We start from the raw sequence: 22,994 nt of genomic DNA, 5'->3' as shown, positions 1-22,994 counted from the left end.
AAGGAGCCAAGTGGAAATTACAGAAATAAAAGTACAACAACTAAATCAAAGTGCAGCAGAATACATGGGCTAAAGCAAAAAGAATGAACAAGTTAGAGACAGAAATTAAACAAGTGAGACTCAGAGAAAAATAGAATAACTGAAAAGCAAGTCACAATGGCTCATGCTTTTAATCCTAGCACTTGAGAGCCAGAGGCAGACAGATCTCTAAGTTGGAGGCCAGCAAACAGAGCTTCAGAAAATAAATAAATAAATAAAAAGAATGGCTAAAATAACTATCTGGAAACTTAGTCAACTCCAGGAAAGATGCAATGAGAGATCGCAGGAAGACAAGTCAGTGACAACTGGTTAAATTCAGAGACATGGAGGAAACCGCAAGAGAAGAATGGTGGGTAAGCAGGGGGAGCCCTGTCAGTTAGCAGAAGACTTTTCTAACTGCAGAATTGGGGGACAGTGGAGGCTTTAAAGCAGCAGGAAGACACAAAGTGCGGAGGGGGGAAAGGCTTAGTCACATAGATCCAACAAAACTAAAATAAAAACCAAAGGCGAAGCAAAGACTTATCCATATAAACAAAAGCAGAGATGCCTGATGCTCACCAGTCTTTCCTATGAGAATAAGAAAGGAAGTTCTTCAGGCTAAAAGTAAATTACAAGACTGCAATTCAAGTTGACATGAACAAATGGGTCCTAGAAATGGGCACAGACCCTGAAAATATTGTGCTAAGAGAAATAAGCCAGGCACTTAGAGACGAATAAAATATGGCTCTACCTACATAAGATTCTAAGTATGGCTCATGGAGACAAGTGGCAGACTGGTTGTCTCCAGGGTTGAAATGAGGTATCAGTGGGTAGCGTTTGATGGGGCCAGAGGTTCAGCTAGGGAGATGAAATACCCGGGAATGGATGGTGAATGGTAATGCTTTATAACAACATGAATGACTTTATACCTCTACAGAGCTGTATGCTTCAAACTCTGTTACATATATTTTGTCATGATAAAAAAAAAAAAAGGAGTTGTAACCACAAGGAAATGGACAGGAAAGAAAATACTTCACTAGTCTCACTCATCATAGGCCACCTTTGAGCACACTGAATCTGGTTTCTGTCAACCCTTAGCACAGACACCTTGGAGTACTTTTATCTAACTTCTCATGCATTGGTTTCATACCACAAACTGAGGCCCTCCTTTAATCTTTCATATTCCGGATATGAAAACAATCAAAGGATGTTTCCTTAGGGGTTAAGTAAAAATTAAATGCCATGAATTCTTCCCCTAGATACTGGGAGACTCTTCAATAGTTAGGTTAGCAGCTCTCAGCTGCTGTAGTGCAGGCAGCCATAAAAGAAGGCCTCTTGAGCTCTTACTTCCATGTCCTCTATCTCTACAGACATACGATGATACATTAGACTCCCATGCCTTTCTCAGTGGATACTGCTCGTACACAAGAGCCCACTGAAAGTCAGTGCACAAAGAGAAGGCAGACATCCCAGGCTGAAGACACACAGAGGAAGTCCTGTTTGTGATCCTCAACATGAGAATCGGTTTGATGTGGAACAAACCTGGGTGTTGAAACTAGATGAGGAAAAAGTAGGACACCATTTGTGAAATGAAAGGGCTGCTTTAGAAGATACCCTCTCCACAATGTAGAAATTAGTCAAGGAGCAATAAAAGAACAAAGGAGAACGAGTTGCACAGAAAGAAGAAAGCAAATGGCAGAGGTAAATTATAACACACCAATAACACTAACTGTAAATGGGCTACAGATCCAATCAAATAGCAGAGATTGTTGGACTGGATAAAAACTGGGACCATGATGCATGCAGGGATGAAGAGGGACATTTTTTTTTTTTTAGTGATCCATTCAGAGGATATAATAAATATAAACATATGTGCATCTAACAACAACAATAAAAAAAGGCAGAGAGCCTGAGAGTCATGAAAGGACAGAATTAATTCAATGAATGCCAAATTAAACTTCTACACCCTGGTGTCAATAATGAGGAGCCCTATAACCTTCTAGAAGTGAAGCTGTCATTTCACCCTTGTGTGACTTTTTCTCTTGGATGGAGGAGGAAACTGACATGCTGATGGCTTTGTAGATATAAATGAGCAGAGGTCAGAGAAGTGAGGTGAGCGCTTACTGGGCCGGGGCTGTCTGCAGAGCCAGTTGGGAAATTGCTGAACAACCAGCTTCCCATGCCAGAGATCCTCTGCATGATATTACTGCCTTCCATTACCTGTGGGTTTGCTTTGAAGGTTTCAGTTAGCTAAGGTCAGGTGAGGTCTGAAAATGTTAAATGGAAAATTCCATAAATAAATAATCCATAAGTGTGAAGTTGTATGCCATTCTGAGCAACATGATTTTATTTTGTGGCATCCTCCATCTCTCCTTAGACAGAAACGTCTCCTCACAGAGCTTAGCCACGCTGTGCATACTTACTGACCTGTTAGCTGTTTAACAGCTGTCTTAGTTATCAGATTGACTTAAGGGGCTGTCAAACCACCGGGGTGGTGTTCAGATGACTCTTATTTTATTTGAATAATGACCCTAAGGTGCAAGAAAAGCATGTTGGTGATTCAGATATGTGAAAGGGAAGGAAGAGAGGAAAGGGAGGAAAGGGAAGGCTGAAACTGCCTTTATGTTAAAAATTAAAATATACAAAGAAAAAAAAAGATTTCCCGGGGTTGCTCTGATCCTAGTTAGAGTGAACTGCCTACCAGTGAAACTGAGCAAGAATATAAAAAGATAAAGGAAGGAAATTTCTGCTGTCACACTTAAAACATGCAAACATGGTGGCCATGGTACGTGGCAATGCTTAGCAGAGATGGATAGCACCATGCCACGGGGTTTCCTATGGCTCTGCACATCCACAGGAGCCTTGACACAAATACCTCATGGACAAGGGGAAGCCATTGTGCCTTGCAGGTTACCCTAGCTTAGTTAAGTGCCTTGTATGCATTTCAAAAAGAATAGCTATGAAGCTGTTCACTTTTGTATGCCAAAAGAGAAGGATACTACAGAAGAAATCCCCACTGTTGATGTCGGAGGCTTGGCCACAATTTCCCACAGGAAGAAGAAACTTGTAGAGCACCAGGTTCTCGGGATCAGCTGACAGATGCCAGCCTGTAATCTAGAGAGCCGTGAATTTACCCAGGCATGTTTCTTTTGTTTTCTGCTTAAATTCAGAACCCTAGCCATGGTTGGGGCTTTGTTGTTTTTGTTGTTTATATATTCCTTCAGGAAGACTCGGTGTACACCAGACACTACAAATCTGGAACAGGCCTTATTCTTTCTGATATAATGTTGGATAATTTCTGAGTCTACAGAAGTCAAGGAAGCAGCATTGCCATAAAGAAAATCCATATCTTGAAAGGGAAGGGGTGGGCAGAGCAGATATAAGAATGGGACACTTGGGTATCACAAAGGGGTGGTTAGTAAGCTTCATGTGTGTTCACATGCATGCATATGTGTGGGTATGCCTATGTACATGAATGTGTATGCACATATGTGGATATTTGAGTATGGGTACATGTAAATGTGAGTGTCTGCACATATGTGTGCATGCATACAAGCATGTGTGCTTGGAGCATGAGTAAAGGAAGGCTTCATAGCCTCCTTCAGGATTGTCCAACATTTTAACACTGAGATTATGACATCATATACAAAGCTCATCCTTAAGAACCATAGAATCAGGTAATCAAAATAAACTGTGAAATAATACCATAATGGTTTAAGTAAGTTTAGGGCTAAAGACTAGATATAACTCCACAAATGTTAAAGAACAACAGCCACTTAACTGAAGGTCAAAGGAATCGCCCAGATAGAGGGGCCTTTGTGTGATATGGAGCTGATGAGTGGGAACCCACACACGCTCCCATTTCAGCTTGGGGTGAGAGAAAGGACAACAGAAAGGCATGGGAAGGAGATGTGCAAGCCATCTCAGGGCTGATGGATACTATTCGTGTCTGTATTTTCCCTTAAGATAGTATGCGAGCCCCAGAAGGATGAGCTACCTTGTGTCAGGTCTTAAAGTTTACATGTGCCCTGTGGCAGTCCAGCTGATACCTTGCCTCAAAGGGGCTGTGCTCTGGCGGTATTAAACTGCAAAGAAGCTTCTGGGAATGAAAGAACCACCACCCCTGTGAAATGTAACCTTTCACAAACACCCAACTCTTTCTCCATCTTCTTCCCACAGGGCCAACTTTTAACCCATGGTGAAAACAGAACTCATTACCAGGTTGCTGTCGGTGAGCTTGCTGGAGAGCAGACGTCATCACGGGTGCCCCGGGGCTGGATTCTAATCTCTGACGCATGGGACAACGCCCTGTCCCTATGACCATGCTACTTTTCAGAGGACATCACAGGTGTGACCATGAAGGAACGGGGCTTTTGACACTGTAGGAATCCACCTGAGGCGCAGGGGGATAACTCTAAAGATGAGCTTGCTCCGGTCAGGGGAGTGACAGAAATGACAGCTACAGTTGAGAGTGTTACAATGAAGGGCAGTGAGAGGACCAGAGAGGCAGGGAACAGAGCTGACAGGAGCCAGGTTCTGCCTTTGAGGGAGGACCTACGTGGGGACTGAAAAGCTCTGTGAGCCTCATTCACTACGGTATCTAAGCTGCATAAGAACCAAGGGCATCTTGCCCGGGAAAGGTCAAATATCCACCACAGACTCGCAGTGTCTGTTGCCATATAGTTAGTGACAGGATGTATGGGAAACCCCTCTGCTTGCCCTGCACTTTGAAACCTGTTTTCACAGATTTGATGGTTGGTCTTGTCAACCTCAAAGAATCTGGAATTAACCTAAGATACAGGCTCTCACAAACGTTGGTCAATGGGGGATTTAGATTAGGTCAGCCTCTGAGCATGCCTGTGAGGGATCATCTTGGTTGGGTTAACCAAGAGCTCTAAACTCACCCTTAAAAATGGCAGCGCCAATTCCTGCCTGGAGTACCTGACTATATAAAAGGACTATAGAAAAGCTAGCTGAGCACAGTGATTCCTCCTTGCTTCTTCACTGCAAGTACAATGTGACCAGCTGCCCTTCAGCTGCTGCCCGTCACTTCCCTGCCACAGCGTGCTGAACCCTCCAACTGTGAGCCAAAATAACCCCTCCCGTCTCAGGGTTGCTTCTTGTAAGATACTTTGTCGTCATGGCAACTGGAGAATCAACTAATAGATCAGACATTATGCTGCGTCTCTCAGAGGCGATGTGTGCACATTGCGCTTATTCCAAGAACACCTCACCCTCGTGAAACGAAGGCTCTGCTGCCTTTCCAGGGCAGGGCCTCAGTTTGTTTGCAGTCTGATGGATTAGCTGCCTCATCATCGTGACGAACTAGTCAACAGAAGCAAAGCGAGGGCGAGGGAAAGCTCCCAGGTTTCGGAGGGAGGCAGTTTGCCGTGATGGGGAAGCGTAACAGTGGGAACGTGAGGCAGCTGGTCACAGGGCACACGCAGCCCGGAAGCCGCAGGGGTCATGTTGCTGCTCAGCTGACTTTCTCCCACTTTCCTTTTTCATTCAGTCAGGGGTCCAGATTCCCGATGGATCGCTCACCCACATTCAGGGTGGGCGCTCTGTCCTGTTAGTGCCACGTGAAAATGCTTCTGAGAGACACACGAAGAGAGAAGAGACCTCTTCCAAATGATTTGAAATCCATCACAATGATAGTCCATACTAGCCACCGTCCCTGGTCAATGATTTTTAACTAGACAGTTGAATGCAACAACTAAGTCTAACACCAGGCCTCAGGCTCTGCGGCCTTGCTCCACCCCTGAACCTGGTCGGCAATTGTCGTAACCGGGTCCTTTCTCTAGAAGGCTATCTTGGGAGTTCTCTGCGTGAGGCAATGTCCTTGTGGCTTTTGCCTCCATCTGTCTTTTTGGGCAGTGCAACAGTGGAGGTTTAAAAAAAATAAAAATAAAAAAAACTTTTAGAGATGCTCTTGATTTCTGTGAGTATGGCCATAATAAGAACACTAAGGTAAGACACAGCGGGTGGTCCTTGTCACTCACTCTGCTGCCCGTGGGCACCCCTCTACACACAGTGACGACAGTAGCCTGGCTCAAGCTTCAAAGGTGAGCTCGAAAGCTGGCTTCAAAGTGAATCTGAGAAGCAAGGAGCATGGAGACTCTTAACAAGGAGTCTGAAGGGCTCTTAAGGACAGAGATGAGAGAAATCGCACATCTAAATGTTCCGAAAGCCTGCTCACCCTAAGTTATTCAGAATTCACTCTGCCTCTACCAATAACCTTGGCTCTGGGTAAAAAGCAATAAAATATGACCCAAGCTTTCAGGCATGTCCCATCTCCTATCCTCCAACCTAGACCCTAAGGCACTTTGTCTCTCTCACCCTGTTCCTTCTGGACATGGCTGGTGGCTCTGGAGCATATGGGGCTGAGGGACAGAGAGGGCTAAGAGGCCCTCTGTTTTTCCAGCCATGGGAGCTTCTCTAAGAAGGGATACAGGGGTCTGATATCCCCAGAGCAAGGACATGACTTTTCAAATCCTAAAACCACATCACCAAGGTGAAAGGATGCAAAGCGTAGCTGTAGGCCTCCTCCTGTTGTGGAACACGAAGCTTCGAGTTCTTTCTTTCCCCTCTCATTTGTTGTTTCTGGGCTATAGTACCATATCCCAAAGCCCCTGTGAGTACTCGCTGAGGAGTAAGACCAGCTAGAGCATCACATTCAACCATGTAGCTCCTCCTAGAGATCCTGTGTGTACTTGGGAGCTGGCTCAAGTCCACAGGCTTAGGGCCAGAACAAACTGTGGGGGTTGCTGGCTACAGTCCCTTGAACAATCCACACAGCCAGCTGAACACACACACACACACACACACACAGAAAAAGGTTCAGTAGGACCCACTTGTGCTACTCCACAGAGAGTGGGGGTGATCAGGGCAGAAACACCCAAGCAATGCCCTTCCAGGTAGGGTACCTGGTCAAGGTAACATCAAGAAAAAGCAGCCGCAGAAGGAAGAAGTATGCCGTTTATCAGAAGCCTTGGGTTTCTTCACAGGGAGTATGTTAGTTACTCTTGCTTCTGTGGTTGTGACAAAACACCATGACCTTTCAGTTGCAGAGGGATAAGAGTCCATCATGGCAGCAGGCAGGCATGGTATCTGGAGCAGAATGCTGAGAGCTCGCGTCTTGAGCCACAAGCGCAAAGTAGAGACAGCATTCTAGAGATGGCACGAGCCTTTAAATTCCCAAAGCCTACCTCCAATGACAAACTTACTTCAACAAGGCTGAACCTCCCCAAACAGCACCATCCACTGGGAAGTGAGTGTTCAAATATGTGAGCCCATGGAGATGTTCTCACTTGAACCGCCACAGACTGTATTCCTAGGAGACACATGGAGCTTATGTGCATTCTCCTGTGACTACCAAACTCCCTCCTTCACTCCTGAAAGTACGCTAATGATAGCAGGTGTTGGCCAGTATGGGAGAGATGCACGGGTGGTATTTCAGCAGCTAAAAGGTCCTGAAGAGTAGATCTGTGAAGAGCAAATATCCTTTAAGTGGATCTGCACAGCAAGAGTTAGAGGGCAGAACCAGACAGCTGAGCAGAAGCATCTTTCTAGTTCAGTACCTGACTTCCATAATCTGAAGTCATGACTGATTCTTTCATCAGACTATGAAGTCCACAGCCTGACCCTACACCCAGCCATGATAGTGGCCCATGAGGTAATACCTCTTCTCCCTCACTACTCATGTCTTCTACTTGTCTTGATGATCAAGGGCCTGACCACTCTCCCTTTAAACAGCTTGCGCTGTCCTCTCACATCACACTGCACACGGGCTTGACTGCTGTGCTCCCAGAAGACAGCGGCCAGCCAGTGGTGATTAGGATGACCTGGTCTCAAGGCAAGGCTTTGGGGGAACCTGGTTGCTGGTTTGATTCTAATGTCTCTACTTCTGAGACAGGTGATGTCGAAGCAGATGACATCTCAGCTGTGAACAACCAGCCAGATTAATCATCTTATTAAGCACCTGGGTCAATTTGCCCAGGGTAGTCCTCTCACCACAGCCAACTATGCATCCCTAGTCAATAGTCCAGATCCAGGCCCCTCCCTCCTAGCTATCCAGGTGTTGTGGATGGGACTCAGAGATTCTTGTGGACAATCCTTCCTAAGACTGAACCAGAGATCCTGATTTTGACTTTGTCATACTCTCCTATATCTTAGTCTCATTTCCAGTTGCTGTGACAAATGCCCTGACAAAGTTAGCCTAATGGATGAAGGCCACCGTCCATAACTGAGGGCAAGTCAAGTAGGCAGGAACTCTAGGTACATCTGTGATCAGGGACAAACAGTAATAAATGTATGCATGTTAGTCTGTGTTCTGTGTTAAAATATCTCAGCCAGGCCCAGTGGCACATGCCTTTAACCCTAATACTCTGAGGCAGGGGCAAAGTCAAGAAGATTGAGTATAAGATCAACATGGTCAATACAGGGATTTCTAGGCTACCAAGGGCTACATAGTGAGACCTGTCTCAAATGGAAGGAAAGAAGGAAGGAGGAGAGAAGAAAGAAAGAGTTCTTGCAAGCATGCCCTCATGCCAACCCCATCCAGACAATTCCTCATCATTGAGACCCTTTCTGGATGATGCTAGATTATATCAGATGACAAAGCTGACCACCACACCCTGCAGTCTACTTTGGATCTTGGTTGAAAAATGAGAGAGAGAGGAAGAGAGAGAAAAAGATTTAATTCCAGATCTAAACCTTGATACTCCACTGTCAGTCCCTAGAGAAGGGGATGGGGATGGGGGGAGGGACCGCTAGACTCTCAAACATGGCAGCTGCACACTCGGTGTGCCCCAGAGAAGACAGCCTCACTTCTGAGGGATGCTGACATGGCGAATGTTCATCGTTTCCACGGTCTTTCTTCTGTTGCTGTGATTAAATACCCTGACAAAGGCATCTTAAAGAGGCTCACAGCTCCAAGTTACAGCCCAGCATAGAGAAGAAGCCGCAGTGAAGGAGCCTGAGGAGACTGGCCACCTTACATCTGCAGTGAAGAGCAGACAGCCAGGAGTTTGTGCAAGCCTGTTGGTGCTTTTTTAACTTCATACAGTTCAGCCTTCCCTGCTCAGTGAATGGCCCCGCCCACAATTAAGAGGGACCTTCTTGCACAGACATTCTCAGAGGCTGATCTGAGTCTAGACAATCCTTCACAGGTATGCCCAGAGTCCTGCTTCCAGCATCCTGCTTCCAACAGCGAACTTCACAACTAATGCTATCACAGCTGTGCTTGGGTCTGAAGAAGAGGAAAACAATGAGCTCTGAAAGGCAAAATCAAATCACCAGAAAAATTTTCTCAACCGAGCAACAAAAACATTCTGGCGATGTCACCATGGTAAACATAAAAGGACCTTCGGGGCAACCCCTTTCCATGTCCACTAGGCATCCTCTACCTGTGTTGGCTTCCTAGATGTCTCAGCATAAGGCAATGTCCCATGCAGCACAGATGGAGTAGCCTGGTCCTTAGAAATGTTGTCCCCCACGGTTTAAGTTCTGATGAAATCATAACTTTGGAAAGTCCAGTTCCTGGTTCTGTAAATCTTAGGATAGGGGTTGGACCAGAATAAAGACCAAGGAACCAAATGAGCCAAAATTAAAGGCCAGGACCTTTCTCTTTCCCCTGCCACTCCCAACTTATTGGCATTCCTTAGCCACATCATTAATATTTTTCTTCCACTAAAGCTTCAAAGATCAAGATGTGGCTTGGTCAGGAGAACATTTACTTAGTACACATAACGCCCAGGTGCCATTCCCAGCACCACATAAAAGAGTGTGGTGGTGTACGCCTGTAATCCCAGCACTGTTTTTTTCTGGAGCCTGTGGGAAGCCAAGGCAGAAAGGAAAGCTTATATATCTAAGCCTGCTCAGCATTGTTTGGATGCGTGTCTGAAAGAACCTTAGAGGTCAGCATGCCTACAGCTCGGCCATTACTGTTTCCACTCCCACACTAGCATCTTCCCCAAGTTTCTTCATTGTATCGACAGGGTCCGGGGCAGAAGCAGAAAGCAGAGCCCACCCAGGAGGACCACTTTTCTCTCTCTTCTGTTCTCTCCATGGAGTCACCTGACACAGGTCTCTCCCAGTGTGGTCACTCTCGGAACTGCCAAGGACTCCCTTCTGCGCATCTTACTCTCCTGCTATTTCTTTATTCCATGTAGGACCCATTGCATTACTTCATGGCTTGGCTTCAAATCTGCATATTTCCGAAACTCCCATTTCCTCTGCGGACTGCAGGGCCTGGCTCCTTTCCACGCCCACTGCCCCGTGGTTTACACTTTATGCTTGCTCACCTAGCAAAGCTTAGCCTCGACATTGGCTCTCATCTGTATCTGGGATGTTCTTCCCTGCATCTGCCGAGTTCTGTGCTCAGGCTCCAGCCATCCAGAGACCTGGAACCCTTCCTGTCTGTAGCTCTCCTGCACTGTCCACTGACCTCTTGTGAACTTTCCTTTCTTCGGGGCACTGCTCAGTCTCTGGAATACAGCACCCTTGCTCCCCCTCTCTTGTGCCAGGTAGAGAGCTGCTGGGGCAAACACTGTCTTTTACTCCCTGTTAGGAACAATCCATACAGGGAAGGCACTAAAACAGTATTCACAAGAGAAGGAGCCAATGTGGCCAGTGGAGCACACTCAGCTAAACAGAGACCTTTGTTGCCATGAGCAAAAGACCTGGTTTTCATAGTTATGTGCAAAGAAAGAGCTAAGAAAGTTTCCCAACAGCACACATACTTTTGAAGTTGGTTTTGTGTATTTGTTAATATTTCCTTTCAACTGAAGCACTCCCTCTCGGCAGTGCTTTAAGGGCAGACATTTAAAAGACTCACATGCTATACTTCCTCAAAGCAGTAAACAATAGATGAGAGAACGAAGACAAGACCCTCAGGCTAAGATGACTGCCAGTTGGGCAGTGAGCTCAAGGGATGCTTTTTTTTTTTTTTTTAGTTATAAGCCTATGCTGGGTGGGCTTTTCATTCATGTAGCTGTCTTTGGGTCAAGCTTCTGTTAAGTAACTTCAATAACTTATTGGCTCATTGAGCTAGACTTGGATGGGATTTCTTAAATCATCAATGTTCTTTACGGAATATGTACACATTAGTTCACATCCCTTATACACAAAAGCTATACAGAAGAAGGCCCTTTGTTCTCTGTCTTAGAAAAGAAAGGGATATCCATCTCCATTGTGCATTTGTGGAATTTTTTTAAGGTTCTGGTAGCCTGTTTTCATGAAAAGATTAGATTAATTAAGAGTGTTTTGCCAATAGTTGGTTTAACAATAAAGCCATCGGATGTAAATAGTGGACATTATCTTCATAGCAAGCACTCTTGCTTGTTGGTAAGCAACAATGACCTCTACTGAAGGGCTGAGTTATTAATTTGATGGTTACATTTATCAAGAAGGAGCCTGCTCTAACTTCTGAAAATAAGAAGTCTTTTAAAGTGCTTCAAACTTCTGGGTGAGACCATTTCTCTATTTGGTCTTTTGCTAACATCATATGGTCTCAATGTCCCTCCAAGCTGCGGGTTATTTTCCTGGACATTTTGTTCATGAGGTTCCAGGTCATAGTAACAAGCAATATAAGGAACTATAAGGAATGGCTGGCAGTATGGTCCTGAAGTTGCTGTCGTCACGGGTTTTCTCATACCTGTTGCATTGCAGGAGTCCACGGCACCTTCTGTGGAGTCATTGCTCATCTGCCCCCAAGTGTCTGTGTGGCTCCGCAGTGCCAGTAAAGAGGAGCCTTTGCTCCCACCTTTACATGCGAACGGGAGGCAGCCTGCTGGAGAGAACAAGGTTGTGGCATTAATGTCAAGTATAGTTAAACACCATCCAGTCTGGGTAAGATCTCTCTGGGAATCTCCCGTCTTACAAGGTGTGTATGGTGTGAGAAAGGCTCTCATCACCTTCCACTTGGGGTCCCCATTTGACACCATTACACACGGTCAGATTCAAGATGAACCCAAACACATATCATAGAATGTAAGTGCACACGTCAACCCAGCCTAAAACCATTGGCTGGGATCTTTGAAGACCAGGAAGACCCTTCAGGACAAATATCCAGCTTGTGCCCTGCAAATGGCCTCAGCAAGTCAGCTACCCAAGGTGCTTTGCAAGGGGTACTTCACTGGGGACATTTTCCTGGGGAGCTGCAGCTCAGTTGATCTGTTCAGAGACTCCTCTGGGATGCAGTCCACAGGGGAGAGAGCTGTGCCTCTCAGTCAGATGGGTTGACAGATGAAGAAGAGAGAGGCGCGAATGTGGGAGCTTGTGCCATGCTGTATTGAGCTGACCTATGAAAGACAGACCAGGCATGTGCCGCGCCCTCATCAGTTCCCAACTACACGATGTTGATTCAGTGATGGGTGTCACATGCCTATAGTCAATCGTGGGATGTTTCAGCACTGCAGTGAGACGCAGAAGAGCGCGGGTTTCAGTCCGGTCTAAGTCATAGTCTTTAGCAGCCTAGACATCCCAACCTACAATGAACTTTAGAAATGTTTAGCATTTGAAAGAGAAGCCAAAATCTTGTCCTCTACCTGTGCCCACCATGTTTAACTCTGAGAGTAACTGAGAATGCAGAGGAACCCCTAGGGTTTGCTGTGGGAGTCCACTCCCATTGAAGGGGACTATTAATCTGGGAACCATGGTGTAGCAGGCTAGCCAAGCTGTCTGTGTGGTTTGGGAAAGGCACAGATGGAGGGCAACAGCAAAGGGATATGTGATGGAAAAGGCTGATGATAGAGGAGATGGCTGGAGAAAACTCAACAGCTTGAAGACAGCTTAATATAATGCCCCATTGGGGTAGGAGGACTGCCCTGGGTGGTGTGCTAGGGTATGGCTAATGGTGTTCATGGGCCTCTGAACCTTTTATTTAATACGGAACAAAAAGAGAAAACTGAAGCACTGCATGGCAGCTAGTTGGACATAATTTCTATGTTCCTGTCTGTAGAGTAAATTGTGCTGGCATGGGAAAGGCACTGATGGATACTATCTGGGATTGAAGTAGGTTCTATAGTATCACAAGATATCTTAAGAGTTTTTGAAACAGTGTTGGTGAGTCAACTACCCATCATAGACACAGTACTTGGATGAACTTGAATTCACTTGACATGACATCTTAAGTAGAGTTTGCAGTTACTATACAAGATAGCACCGGAGTACAGCAGCTTCCACTCAATACCAACCCCAATGACTGTATCACCCAACCAATCACAATACACACATGCCTCAACCTTGAAATCAGTCTTTGGGTTGGACAGTCCTGGCTTCTTGTTGCATGCCAGGCCTCTCTACCTGGAATCTGCTGAATGGGATGCCATGACTTTCCTGTCTTCCCTCTGTGGGAAGGAGCACAAACCATGTGTTCACCATTCTTGTACCTCCAGGCCTCCAGTCCTGAGTGTCTGGGCTGTGAACTCCTTTCAGAGTCCAGAACATCTTATTCATGTCTGAATCTAAAAGAACAAAAGCCTAAAAATAAGAGAAGTGAGTAGAGACTAAAAATCAGCAGATAAAAATTTGGATCAAAGTGAACCAAAGCTGGTAACTGCTTGAATTGTATAACACAATTCAAGGTGGTCATGGAGGTCAGGAGGTAATATTGAGAGCCCAACACTCCTGCCCAGCTGCAGGGTGGAGTCTCCTCAGATGGGCCTGGAAAATTGCATACGATGTGTCTTGGGACTATGAAGGTCTGTCATCAGAGAAGAGGAAACAAGAACTCAATAACAAAAGGAGTATCCATTTGTTCATGCATTTATGGTCCAGGAGTTTCCCTGTAACAAATCAGATTCAGTTCCCGAGGCTGAAGGTGGCAGAAGACATTCTACATATATATGGTAGCTTCCCAAAACAGGAATACCAAAACAAACAAACAAAACAAACAAAACAAACAAACAAAAACAAAAAAAACGTGTGAACATGTAGGATGAGGCTCTGGAGCATCTAGGGCATGCACCCTTTCCCCCTGCCCACAGCCTGGTAAGTGGAATGGATAGAGGTGGACTTTTCTCCTTGCTTTACATGAGCAGAAGCTGCATAAATCAGAGCTCCAGGATGGGTGGCAAGATGGTGGTACCGTTGGCAAGAGCCCAGGCCCATGTGGCTGGCACTGGGGTGGTGTCAAGTGGGCCAGGCCCAGATGCCACCATGGACATGCTGTTGAATTGTGACAGTGGGCACACAGCCCAGAAGGGGCAAGTGGAACAAGGTGCCCTTTAGTGGGCAAGTGGGGTGGGCGCTGGTGACACTCTTGACAGCCTACGTGCCAACAGCGTTGTGCCCTCTCTTCTACTCTGTAGCCGACAAGGCTTACAGATCGGCGGGTACAGATGTAGCTACAGCATGCCACCATGTTTTTGTACAGATGAAAATCAGGTTTTTAAAATCGTTAATGGTGAAACGAGAAGTGTGCAGTGACACACTGCACATGTGCTCAGAATCTCGCCAAAAGGAGTGTGGGGCCTGTGTCAAATAAATGCCTTCCACATTTGACCCAGTGCTCGGCTTAGACATTTCCCCCCTAGAATAACCATGCAGCAGGCTCCAGGATTACAAGTCTCTAACAAGACCATTCTCCGCCAGGGAGAAATAATAACATTTCTCTGCAGAGAAACTCTCAATGAAGGGAAGAAGTATGGAGAGATGAAGAGAGCCATGCACACATGAACACATATATACGCCACATAGGGGCACACACATTTACCCATATGCATTCACATACATGTACACACTCGCATTAGCACACCCTGAGTCCCTCTCAGTGTGTAAGGGGTCACTCACACTGGGGACTTTACTCCTGGGCATTGCTGTGAAGAGTGTGGCCCAGCCCCAACCTTCTGGCAGAGTCTCCTCCGGGTGGAACTGCACAAGAGATTTCTTCAGGTCACTTCCTGCCCTAATTTCGTCGGCTGGGTGCTCATGCCTCCCTTTCTTCCCTCCACCATGATGGGAGCTCAAGTTCACAACGCAGAGGCTTATGCCCTGGAAGCCCCTAGAAGTTCCCCATCCTGACAATAATCAGGAACAGATGTGCTCCAAACAAAAGACCTCCCGCAGGCCTGGGGCCTTGGAGTGAACTCTCATACAGACTTATGAAGCCCAGGGTGTTATCTGGACTCAAGTTTGGGCCCCAGCCAAGACCTCAAGAGACAAAGGAAGAAGTTGAGAGAGTGAACCCAGCAAAGGCTAGAGTCCTCTGAACCTGAGGATGTGAGTCCCTCCTTTTTACTTTGGCAAAGAAGCCAATGAGAGTAGATGCCTTCAAGATGAAAGGGAAATGAGGTACCTGATGTTGTTTGAGATGTCTGAATGGAATGAAATGGCTTGGAATCAAAATATTTCTAGCCATTATTCTTGATTTTTTTTTAAATCATAAACATCCTTGAGCAGGAAAAAAAAAAAGTCTACTTTTGACAGTTATAAAGGGCTTGACTCTGGCATTAGTCATAGTCTCATTATTTAGCCATTGCTACCACCTATCTCCAGAATGTTTTTCTTCTCATAAATCAGAAACTCTGTCCCTACCACTCAGTAACTCGACATCTCCACCTCCCCTTGGCTCCGGATACCACTGATCTTTCTGTCCCTATGCATGCAGACAGCTGATTTGTATGATTGGATTCTCTTGGCATTTGTCTTCTGAATAATTTATTCTCATTCATAATCTTAAGATTTGTCCCTGTTCAAAACAAGGCTGCCTAGCTAGAACAATAAGACAACTAAAGCTAGAACAATAAGACAACTAAAGGAGACCAAGGGAATACAAATTGTAAAGGAAGAAGTCAAAGTATTGCTATTTGAGGATGATATGATAGTATATATAAGTAGATAGTATAAAAATTCTACCACAGAACTCCTATAGCTGATAAACATCTTCAGCAAAGTGGCTGGATACAAAATTAACTTTAAAAAAAAAGTCAGTAGCCTTCCTGTATATAAAAGACAAATGGGCTGAGAAAGAAATTAGGGAAACAACACCCTTCACAATAGCCACAGAAAACATAAAGTACCTTGGTGTAACCCTAACCAAGCAAGTGAAAGATCTGTATGACAAGAGCTTCAAGTCTCTGAAGAAAGAAATTGAAAAAGATATCAGAAGATGGAAAGATCTTCCATGCTCATGGATCAGTAGGATTTACATAGTAAAAATGCCCCTCTTACCAAAAAGCAATCTACAGATTCAATGCAATCCCCATCAAAATACTAACACAATTCTTTACAGACCTTGAAAGAACAATTCTAAGCTTCATATCGAAAAACAAAAAACTCAGAATAGCTAGAACAATCCTACACAAGAGGATTGCTGTGAAGGCCAGAAGAGGATGTTGGGTCCCCTGAAACTGGAGTTATAAATGTCTGTGAGCTACTGTACCGGTGCTCAGAACTGAACCAGAGTCCTACAAGAGCAGCCAGTGCTCTTAAAGCCCGAGTTACTCTCCAGCCTGCTGCAAAACTTAATAAAATGGAGACAATCAGAAAAGACACCTATGTGTGCATTTGCACACATGTTGCCTTCACTAAGCACAATGAAATATCACACTAAACACCATTTTTTAAAGACAAAAGACTATTATTTTTTAACCAAAAAAATCTATTGATTTTAAAAATCTTTTATGTATTTTTGCAAAATGTGTATTTTGTAAGATTTTATAAATCTTCTGTGTATTCCGTACCCAGAAGCTTTATTTGAGCTGTTTTGTTTAAATTTTGCATAATTAAATTACCACTCCATTAAAAAAAAACAAAACAAAACAAACAAACAATAAAAAGGTGGCATAGAGCATCCTGGACTTCAGGGAGAGGTCTTTCTCTCTGGCCTTTGGTCTCTCGCAAGCTATATACACAACTACTTTCTTCAAGCGGCCACAAGGACCTTGGAGGACCAAGGAAGAGGAGGAGCACAAAGTTACAGAACACTGACCTACAGAAACACGCAAACTCTAAGGCTGGTTCTTGATAATGCCAGCAAGTGGCCACACCTCCTCCTGGGAGTCAACGTACTAGGAGAGGCCTTCTTCCTAAGCGCATGCCGATGCCCACTTCCTCAGTTTACTGCATCACACCTGCTATAAAGCAGTGACTGTTGTCTGCACCTCTTGAAGTCTCTTAACTCATGCCCAGGGAAGGGCTTGGCTAGGGCTGGAGTACACAGCATAGGGAGGGGAGGGTGGAGGAGTAACGCTGGAATCCCCACTGTGTCTGTCACCTCCAGGAGCTCATTCTGGGCTGTGTGAATTCTGAAACTCACGTGGTTCAAAATAGAGCCCCATTGCTTCCACTCTTCCATTCTGTGTTCTGCGAACAGCACAGAGAAGAATAGCACCCACCTTCCCCAGCCAAAGCAAACAGCATGGGAGCGTGAAGTACGGTGGACATGTGTTCTGTCACTGATGTGTTGTGGCTAGCTGGTTACCTGACGATTTTAAGCCAATTTTGAAGGTATGGGAGCATGCAAGGAGTGACATAAAGGTTCGATTAGTTCTTTATTTCCCCTTGGATGTAAGTCTGTGCATTTTATTCATCCATGAAATTCTGAAAGAAAGGAAACAGAGAAAGTATTTCACAGAACAGAGCACATTGGAAGCCACCAAAATTACTCTAGAGGTGTTAAAGTATGGAGCATATTAAGCCAACAAAGTTGGGGTACCAAGGTTCATGACGGTAGGCTACTATGTATAAATTGTTATTCCTGTGCTTTCAGATGGGTCTATCATTGACCCATTTGAGCCTTTTCCCCAAACACCTACTACACATAACTGAAGCGTTATTTAAACTCAGAGAATCATGGGTAAAGTTGCAAAACATTACAAGTTACTTAGGCTAACATCAGAAGATGGTATCTTTGGGCCATGCTAAAAGAAAGATCACCCTACATGATAAAGTGCAGTGAGCAGATTGGCTGAGCTCTACAGAGGCCAGGTAAAATCATATGACCACCACAGTCATCATTAGGGCAGACCAAGAGGTACATAGCAAGTCTCAGGAGAGGGCTGGCTAAAAGTCAGGCTTGCGGTTCTGTTTTACTAACTGCAGACTAGAAGTGAGGCAGAACAGCGTGGAGAGTGGGGTATGAAAAGCTTTATACATAGGCTGTGAATTAGTATATGAAAAAGCCCATTGGGATAGAAAAGGCCAATCGATCACTGCTCCAAGGCCGACTGTACCAGACAAGAGCACAGCACAAGAAAGGTCATGGTGCTGGGGTAGTAAATCCTGCAACCTTGGTAGACATTTCACGCTGAGCTTCTTTCTAACCTTCCTCCCCGCTCTGTCCTACCTCCTCTTTCGGAAGTGCATTTTTAAATTAATAAATTAATATAGCATAGGGGAGATTGCTGCCACGTATCATCGTGTGTGTGTGTGTGTGTGTGTGTGTGTGTGTGTGTGTGTGTGTGTGTGATATTGGTCACAGGACAACTCTTCAGAATTGGTTTTCTCCTCCCCTCTTGTTTTTGAGGCACGGTCTCTCTTGTTTCTGCCACTGTGTGGCATCCTCCAGGTTGGCTGCCTGAGAGCTTCAGGCACTCCCCCACACGAGCACAGTGATTGCAGTTGCTCAGCACGGCAGCCAGCCTTGGATGTGGGTCACCAGGGTAGACATCAGGCTAAGCGCTTTTATCTGCTGAGCCCTCTCCCCACCATGGTCTTTCTTGATAAATGCTCTCTGTTCCTCCTTCCATCTACACGACTGTACAGTTTTTTATTCCAAGCACCTAGAAATCACAGTGCTATCCACCATATCCTGACCCCCGCCCATATCAGAAAGATTCCCCTTTGATGCTCCTGTAGGCTCCACTCATCCTGAATATGCAAATGTACCATTGGTTCCCTTTATCATGCCCACCATTTTGTGCTTGAAAGACTAACCAGTGGAAGCCTATTCAAACGTCTTCATAGAACGGAAATGGCAGCAACTAGTGAAGTTTATGTGTACTGCCAGCAATTAGAAAAAAAAAAAAACTGAGCTGAAAATACTACTGCAGAGTGAAACATTAAGCACCGGGAAGCCTGGAAGATCAGCTTTGGCATCATCTTTCGTACAGAGACAGAAGCAGGGGCCTCTATAGAGGCAAACAAGATGAGGACAGGAGGCAGAAGCCGTTTGTTTCCCCACAGTGCACACTCTAGTGAGTGTGCAGAGGGAGGGAGCTGGGTCCTAGATGTTCATACTGTCCGTTGACTCTCAGCCTTCCTAAAGCTTCACTCCTTAGGAACATATCAGAAAACTCACCCTTTCTATCCACCCCTCCTCCACAAAGCTGCCACCATCGTTAACCTTCTTTGCACTATTGACTCTCTTTAATACATGCTCTCTGTCGTTGGCCACCACAATTTTTAATTTTTCACCTCTAGCTCCAAGCTATGCAAAGGTGCCAGGTGGAGGAACTGGCTTGAGGGCCCTGGCTTCAAGGTCTCTGTAGCACACCAGAAGGGAGTCCCGTGGCCCAGTCTGCCAGAGACTTACATGCAGTGCCCGGAGAGTGTGCTGTGAGACATTAAGCTTTTGCTGCTCAACTTGCCGTCAACTGGTGTGTGAACTGGAGTGCTACTGTGTGAAGAAAGGGCAGATGGGAAGTGTGGGGTGGAGTTGCAGGGGCTTCGAGGAGTGAGGCTAACAGTGCCGTGGCCATAGCACTCCCTCCCTGCCAGGCCTCTGTTTTCTTGGAAGACAACAGGAGGCAGAGTACAGTCAGAGAATAAATAAACCGGGAAATATTTTTACCAAAGACAAACACTAATCTTGAAGAAAATTACACCAAAGAAACATTTTTTTTTTATAAAAGGTTTTCTGTGAGGAAAAAGAAAGTGTCTCAAGAGTCACACAGTTCTGTTGTTTGGATCTCAATGTACACCAAAGCGGCCTATGTGTTGAAGGCTTACTCCTTAGCTGGTTGGGCTAATGAGCGGTTAGAGCCCGATGATGGAGGTCTCTGGGTCTTTGGGGGGTGTGATCTTGAGGGGATGTTACAGTCTCAGAACCTCCTCCTTCCCCTCTCTTTGGCTTCCTGGCCACACCTGAGAATCTTTGCTCATTCATAAGCTTTTATTGGGACATTTCTACAAGCCCAAAGCAATGAGGCCAACTGACCATGGATAAAAAAAAAAAAAAAAAACGAGTCCAACAATCCTTTTTTTTTTTTCCTAACCCAATTACCCACCACATTCCTTACACTGACAGAAAGCTGAGTGACACATATGGAAATCTTCAGAGGCGTCATCCTTTCGACAGCATTTCCAGTCATACCAGCAAAAAATGAAATCTCACCTACTGACCACAGGACTCAGATGGTTGGCCTGTCACCCTTGCTGTGTTTTCTTGCTGTGCAGAGACAGGAGGGTTACCTGTGGTCAGAGTTCGAGAGGCAGTAAGGATCAGTCATTGCGCAGTCGGGCCCTCCCTGCCTGGAAGGGATCAGGCTGATACAGGACGTAGCTGGGACGTGCACAGCTGCAAGTCCTACCTACCCGGGGTGGTGAGGGAATGAGGAAATGACAGAGACACGCGTATGGAAAAGCCGGGGTGGGGTGGGTTGCGTGAGCTCTGGGAGAGCAGTGCAGCTACGCCACCATAGCCTTGGACTAGTGGCAGGCTTTCCCATCCTTTTAAGCCTGAGCAGGGTTCTGATTGATCCCTGGCACGGTCATGCTCGTATACACTATTTCATCATTTTATAGTGCACCACTGTGGCCCAACTAGATCTCAGGATCAGAGGGACTATCCAGGAGAGCAGAGGCCACTTCGGAGCATGCTCTGAATGAGGTGAAAAGGGAAGAAAAGAGAGAAGAGAGTTTAACATTTTCTTTTTGCTACCAAGCCCATGGGGCCTTGTTAATTTTAGCGGAAGACTTAGGGCAAAAGGTCTGATGGTCTGAGAAAGTGTGCCCCTTCTCCAACTCTCACACCTACACCTTGTTCATACTAGCTGCATAGTGACAGGGGCGGGCATATGAGCTGGACATTTTTCTTAAGATGTTCTCCTTCTTGAAGTATAAGGTGTCCCCCTGCAGGGCATCTGAAAACCAAGAAGGAACCAGGCTCCTGGCTTTGTGTCAGTTTCCGGTTCCTGCAGGCACGCAGGCTCCTTTCTGTGGCTCCCCCTGCACAGACCTTCCCAGCAGTTTTGGGTGTAGAACAAGCTCAGCGCATGAGCCCAACCCCTACTCCCCATCCAACCTTCTTGTCACAGCTGCCTGCCGATGCCCAGCACTGGCCCAACTCAAGGGCTGGCCTCACTGCTCCCAGAAGGAGCTCACCCACGTTTTGATAAAAAGGGGTTCAAACACAGAGACTCGTGGATTCTGACCTTCCAGTTGCCATGATCCAAAGGGAGCCTCTAGTCTCATGACTGCAGAACTGTTCAAAACATGGGATTGCTGGATGGCAGCATGTTAGTCAAATATTTATTAAGTCATATTTAGGTCGGCGAGATAAGTGAACTATGAGGTAGCCATGGTACAGGAAATGAGCGAGTGGCCTTGACCTTGGGAAAGACCTCCACACATAAAATTTAAACCACAGGATATGATCGTTAAATATTTCTGGTGGAAATGAGAGGGGTTTTTGTTTTGTTTTGTTTTCAGTAAAATTGACTATGAACCTTTTCTCATATGAAAAATTTCTCCAGCGTAGCCAAGAGGTTTTTTTTTTGCCCATTTTACCCTCTTTTCTTACATTTATGAAGAAACAAAAATATTTACGTTAATTACCTGAAGTAGCATTCTTAGAGAGAGTTGGAAATCAATTTTTAAAACTATCCCCCTCAAGAGATAAGATATTAATGACATGATAAACAGGTTCTTCTCTCTCCTGCCACAGGGAGGCAGCACTCCAAAACTCACACATTTGATCACTAGGTGGGTGGTCATCATAAGTTCTACAGACACGGATCCAAAGTTTGGGTTCAGAATTCTATCAGTAGAAATCATGGTAATAAAACTTATTTTATTTATTTATTTATTTTTTTTACTTTTTGAAGATTTAACTTTATATGTATGGATGTTTTTCCTTCATATATGTATGTGTATCATGTGCATGCCTGGTGCCCACAGAGGTCAGAAGGTGACATTCTATACCCTGGAGTTACATGTAATTGTAAGCTACCGTGTAGGTGCTGGGGACTGAATTCAGGTCCTCCATAAGAGCAACAAGTGCTCTTAACCGCTGAGCCATCTCCCTAGCCTACCATAAAGCTTATTGACTTGGCTATTTTAAAGCCATCTCCTTGGTGAAGCCTAATATTATCAATAATAAAGTATGGAAAGCCTTTAGATACATTTGTTAGCCACAGTAACGATAGGCTGCGAGGAGGAAAAGACAATGGTCCAAGTTATTTTTACAATTTAAATTTATTTTTTATAACTTATTCACTTTATATCTTGACTGTGGCCCCTCCCTTATCTCCTCCCAGTCCCACTGTCCCTCCCTCTAATTCCCTTCCCTATTTCTCAGAAAGGAGGAGCCTTTCTCCCCTACCGTCTGACCCCAGCCTATCAAGTCTCATTAGGACTAGCATCTTCTTCCTCTGTTGCCTAGCAATGCCCCCACCCCAGGGGGACATGATCAAAGAGTGGGCAAAAGAGTCCATATCAGAGACAGTCCTTACTCCCCTTACTAGGAGACCCACATAAAGACTGAGCTGCCTGTCGGCTACATCTGACCAGGGGGTCCAGGTTATTTTAAAAGGCAAGATTGGAGTGACTGTAGGCACCCAGATGTCATGACACACCAGGAGATAATGGGATCATTTCTATCAGCCTTGAAAGGATGATCTACATAGCCAAGTTATCTTTTAAATGCAACTTAAAGATGTCCATGCACATCAGAAATACATACCTATGTATCTCTTCTGGAAAAGGTTACAAGAAGCTCCCCTCCTCCCCAGTTAAAAGGTGATGGAAGAATTAAACATCTCAAAGCCAGCACTGCATATCAAAATTATGTAGAAAATGTTAAGCCCAAGAGA

General features: G+C 45.3%; 1 protein-coding gene across 4 annotated transcripts in view; it reads right to left on the bottom strand.

The window, feature by feature from the left end:
- The window catches only part of Pde10a (phosphodiesterase 10A), a 413,930-nt gene that overhangs the window by 204,361 nt on the left and 186,575 nt on the right, over window positions 1-22,994 (bottom strand). For 2 of the 4 annotated variants that reach the window (XM_060373559.1, XM_060373555.1), the window contains exon 2: window positions 11,675-11,809. In XM_060373559.1, coding sequence (XP_060229542.1) covers window positions 11,675-11,723 — 49 coding nt within the window. In that variant the 5' untranslated portion in view covers window positions 11,724-11,809. The remainder of the gene's footprint in view (window positions 1-11,674; window positions 11,810-22,994) is intronic. The other 2 variants (XM_060373560.1, XM_060373556.1) reach the window with 1 other exon arrangement.

The sequence above is a fragment of the Meriones unguiculatus genome, chromosome 20 (assembly GCF_030254825.1).
Source record: "Meriones unguiculatus strain TT.TT164.6M chromosome 20, Bangor_MerUng_6.1, whole genome shotgun sequence".
Lineage (NCBI taxonomy): Eukaryota > Metazoa > Chordata > Mammalia > Rodentia > Muridae > Meriones > Meriones unguiculatus.
The sequence above is the reverse complement of the archived record's forward strand: the minus strand, read 5'-3'. Positions and strand labels throughout refer to the sequence as shown.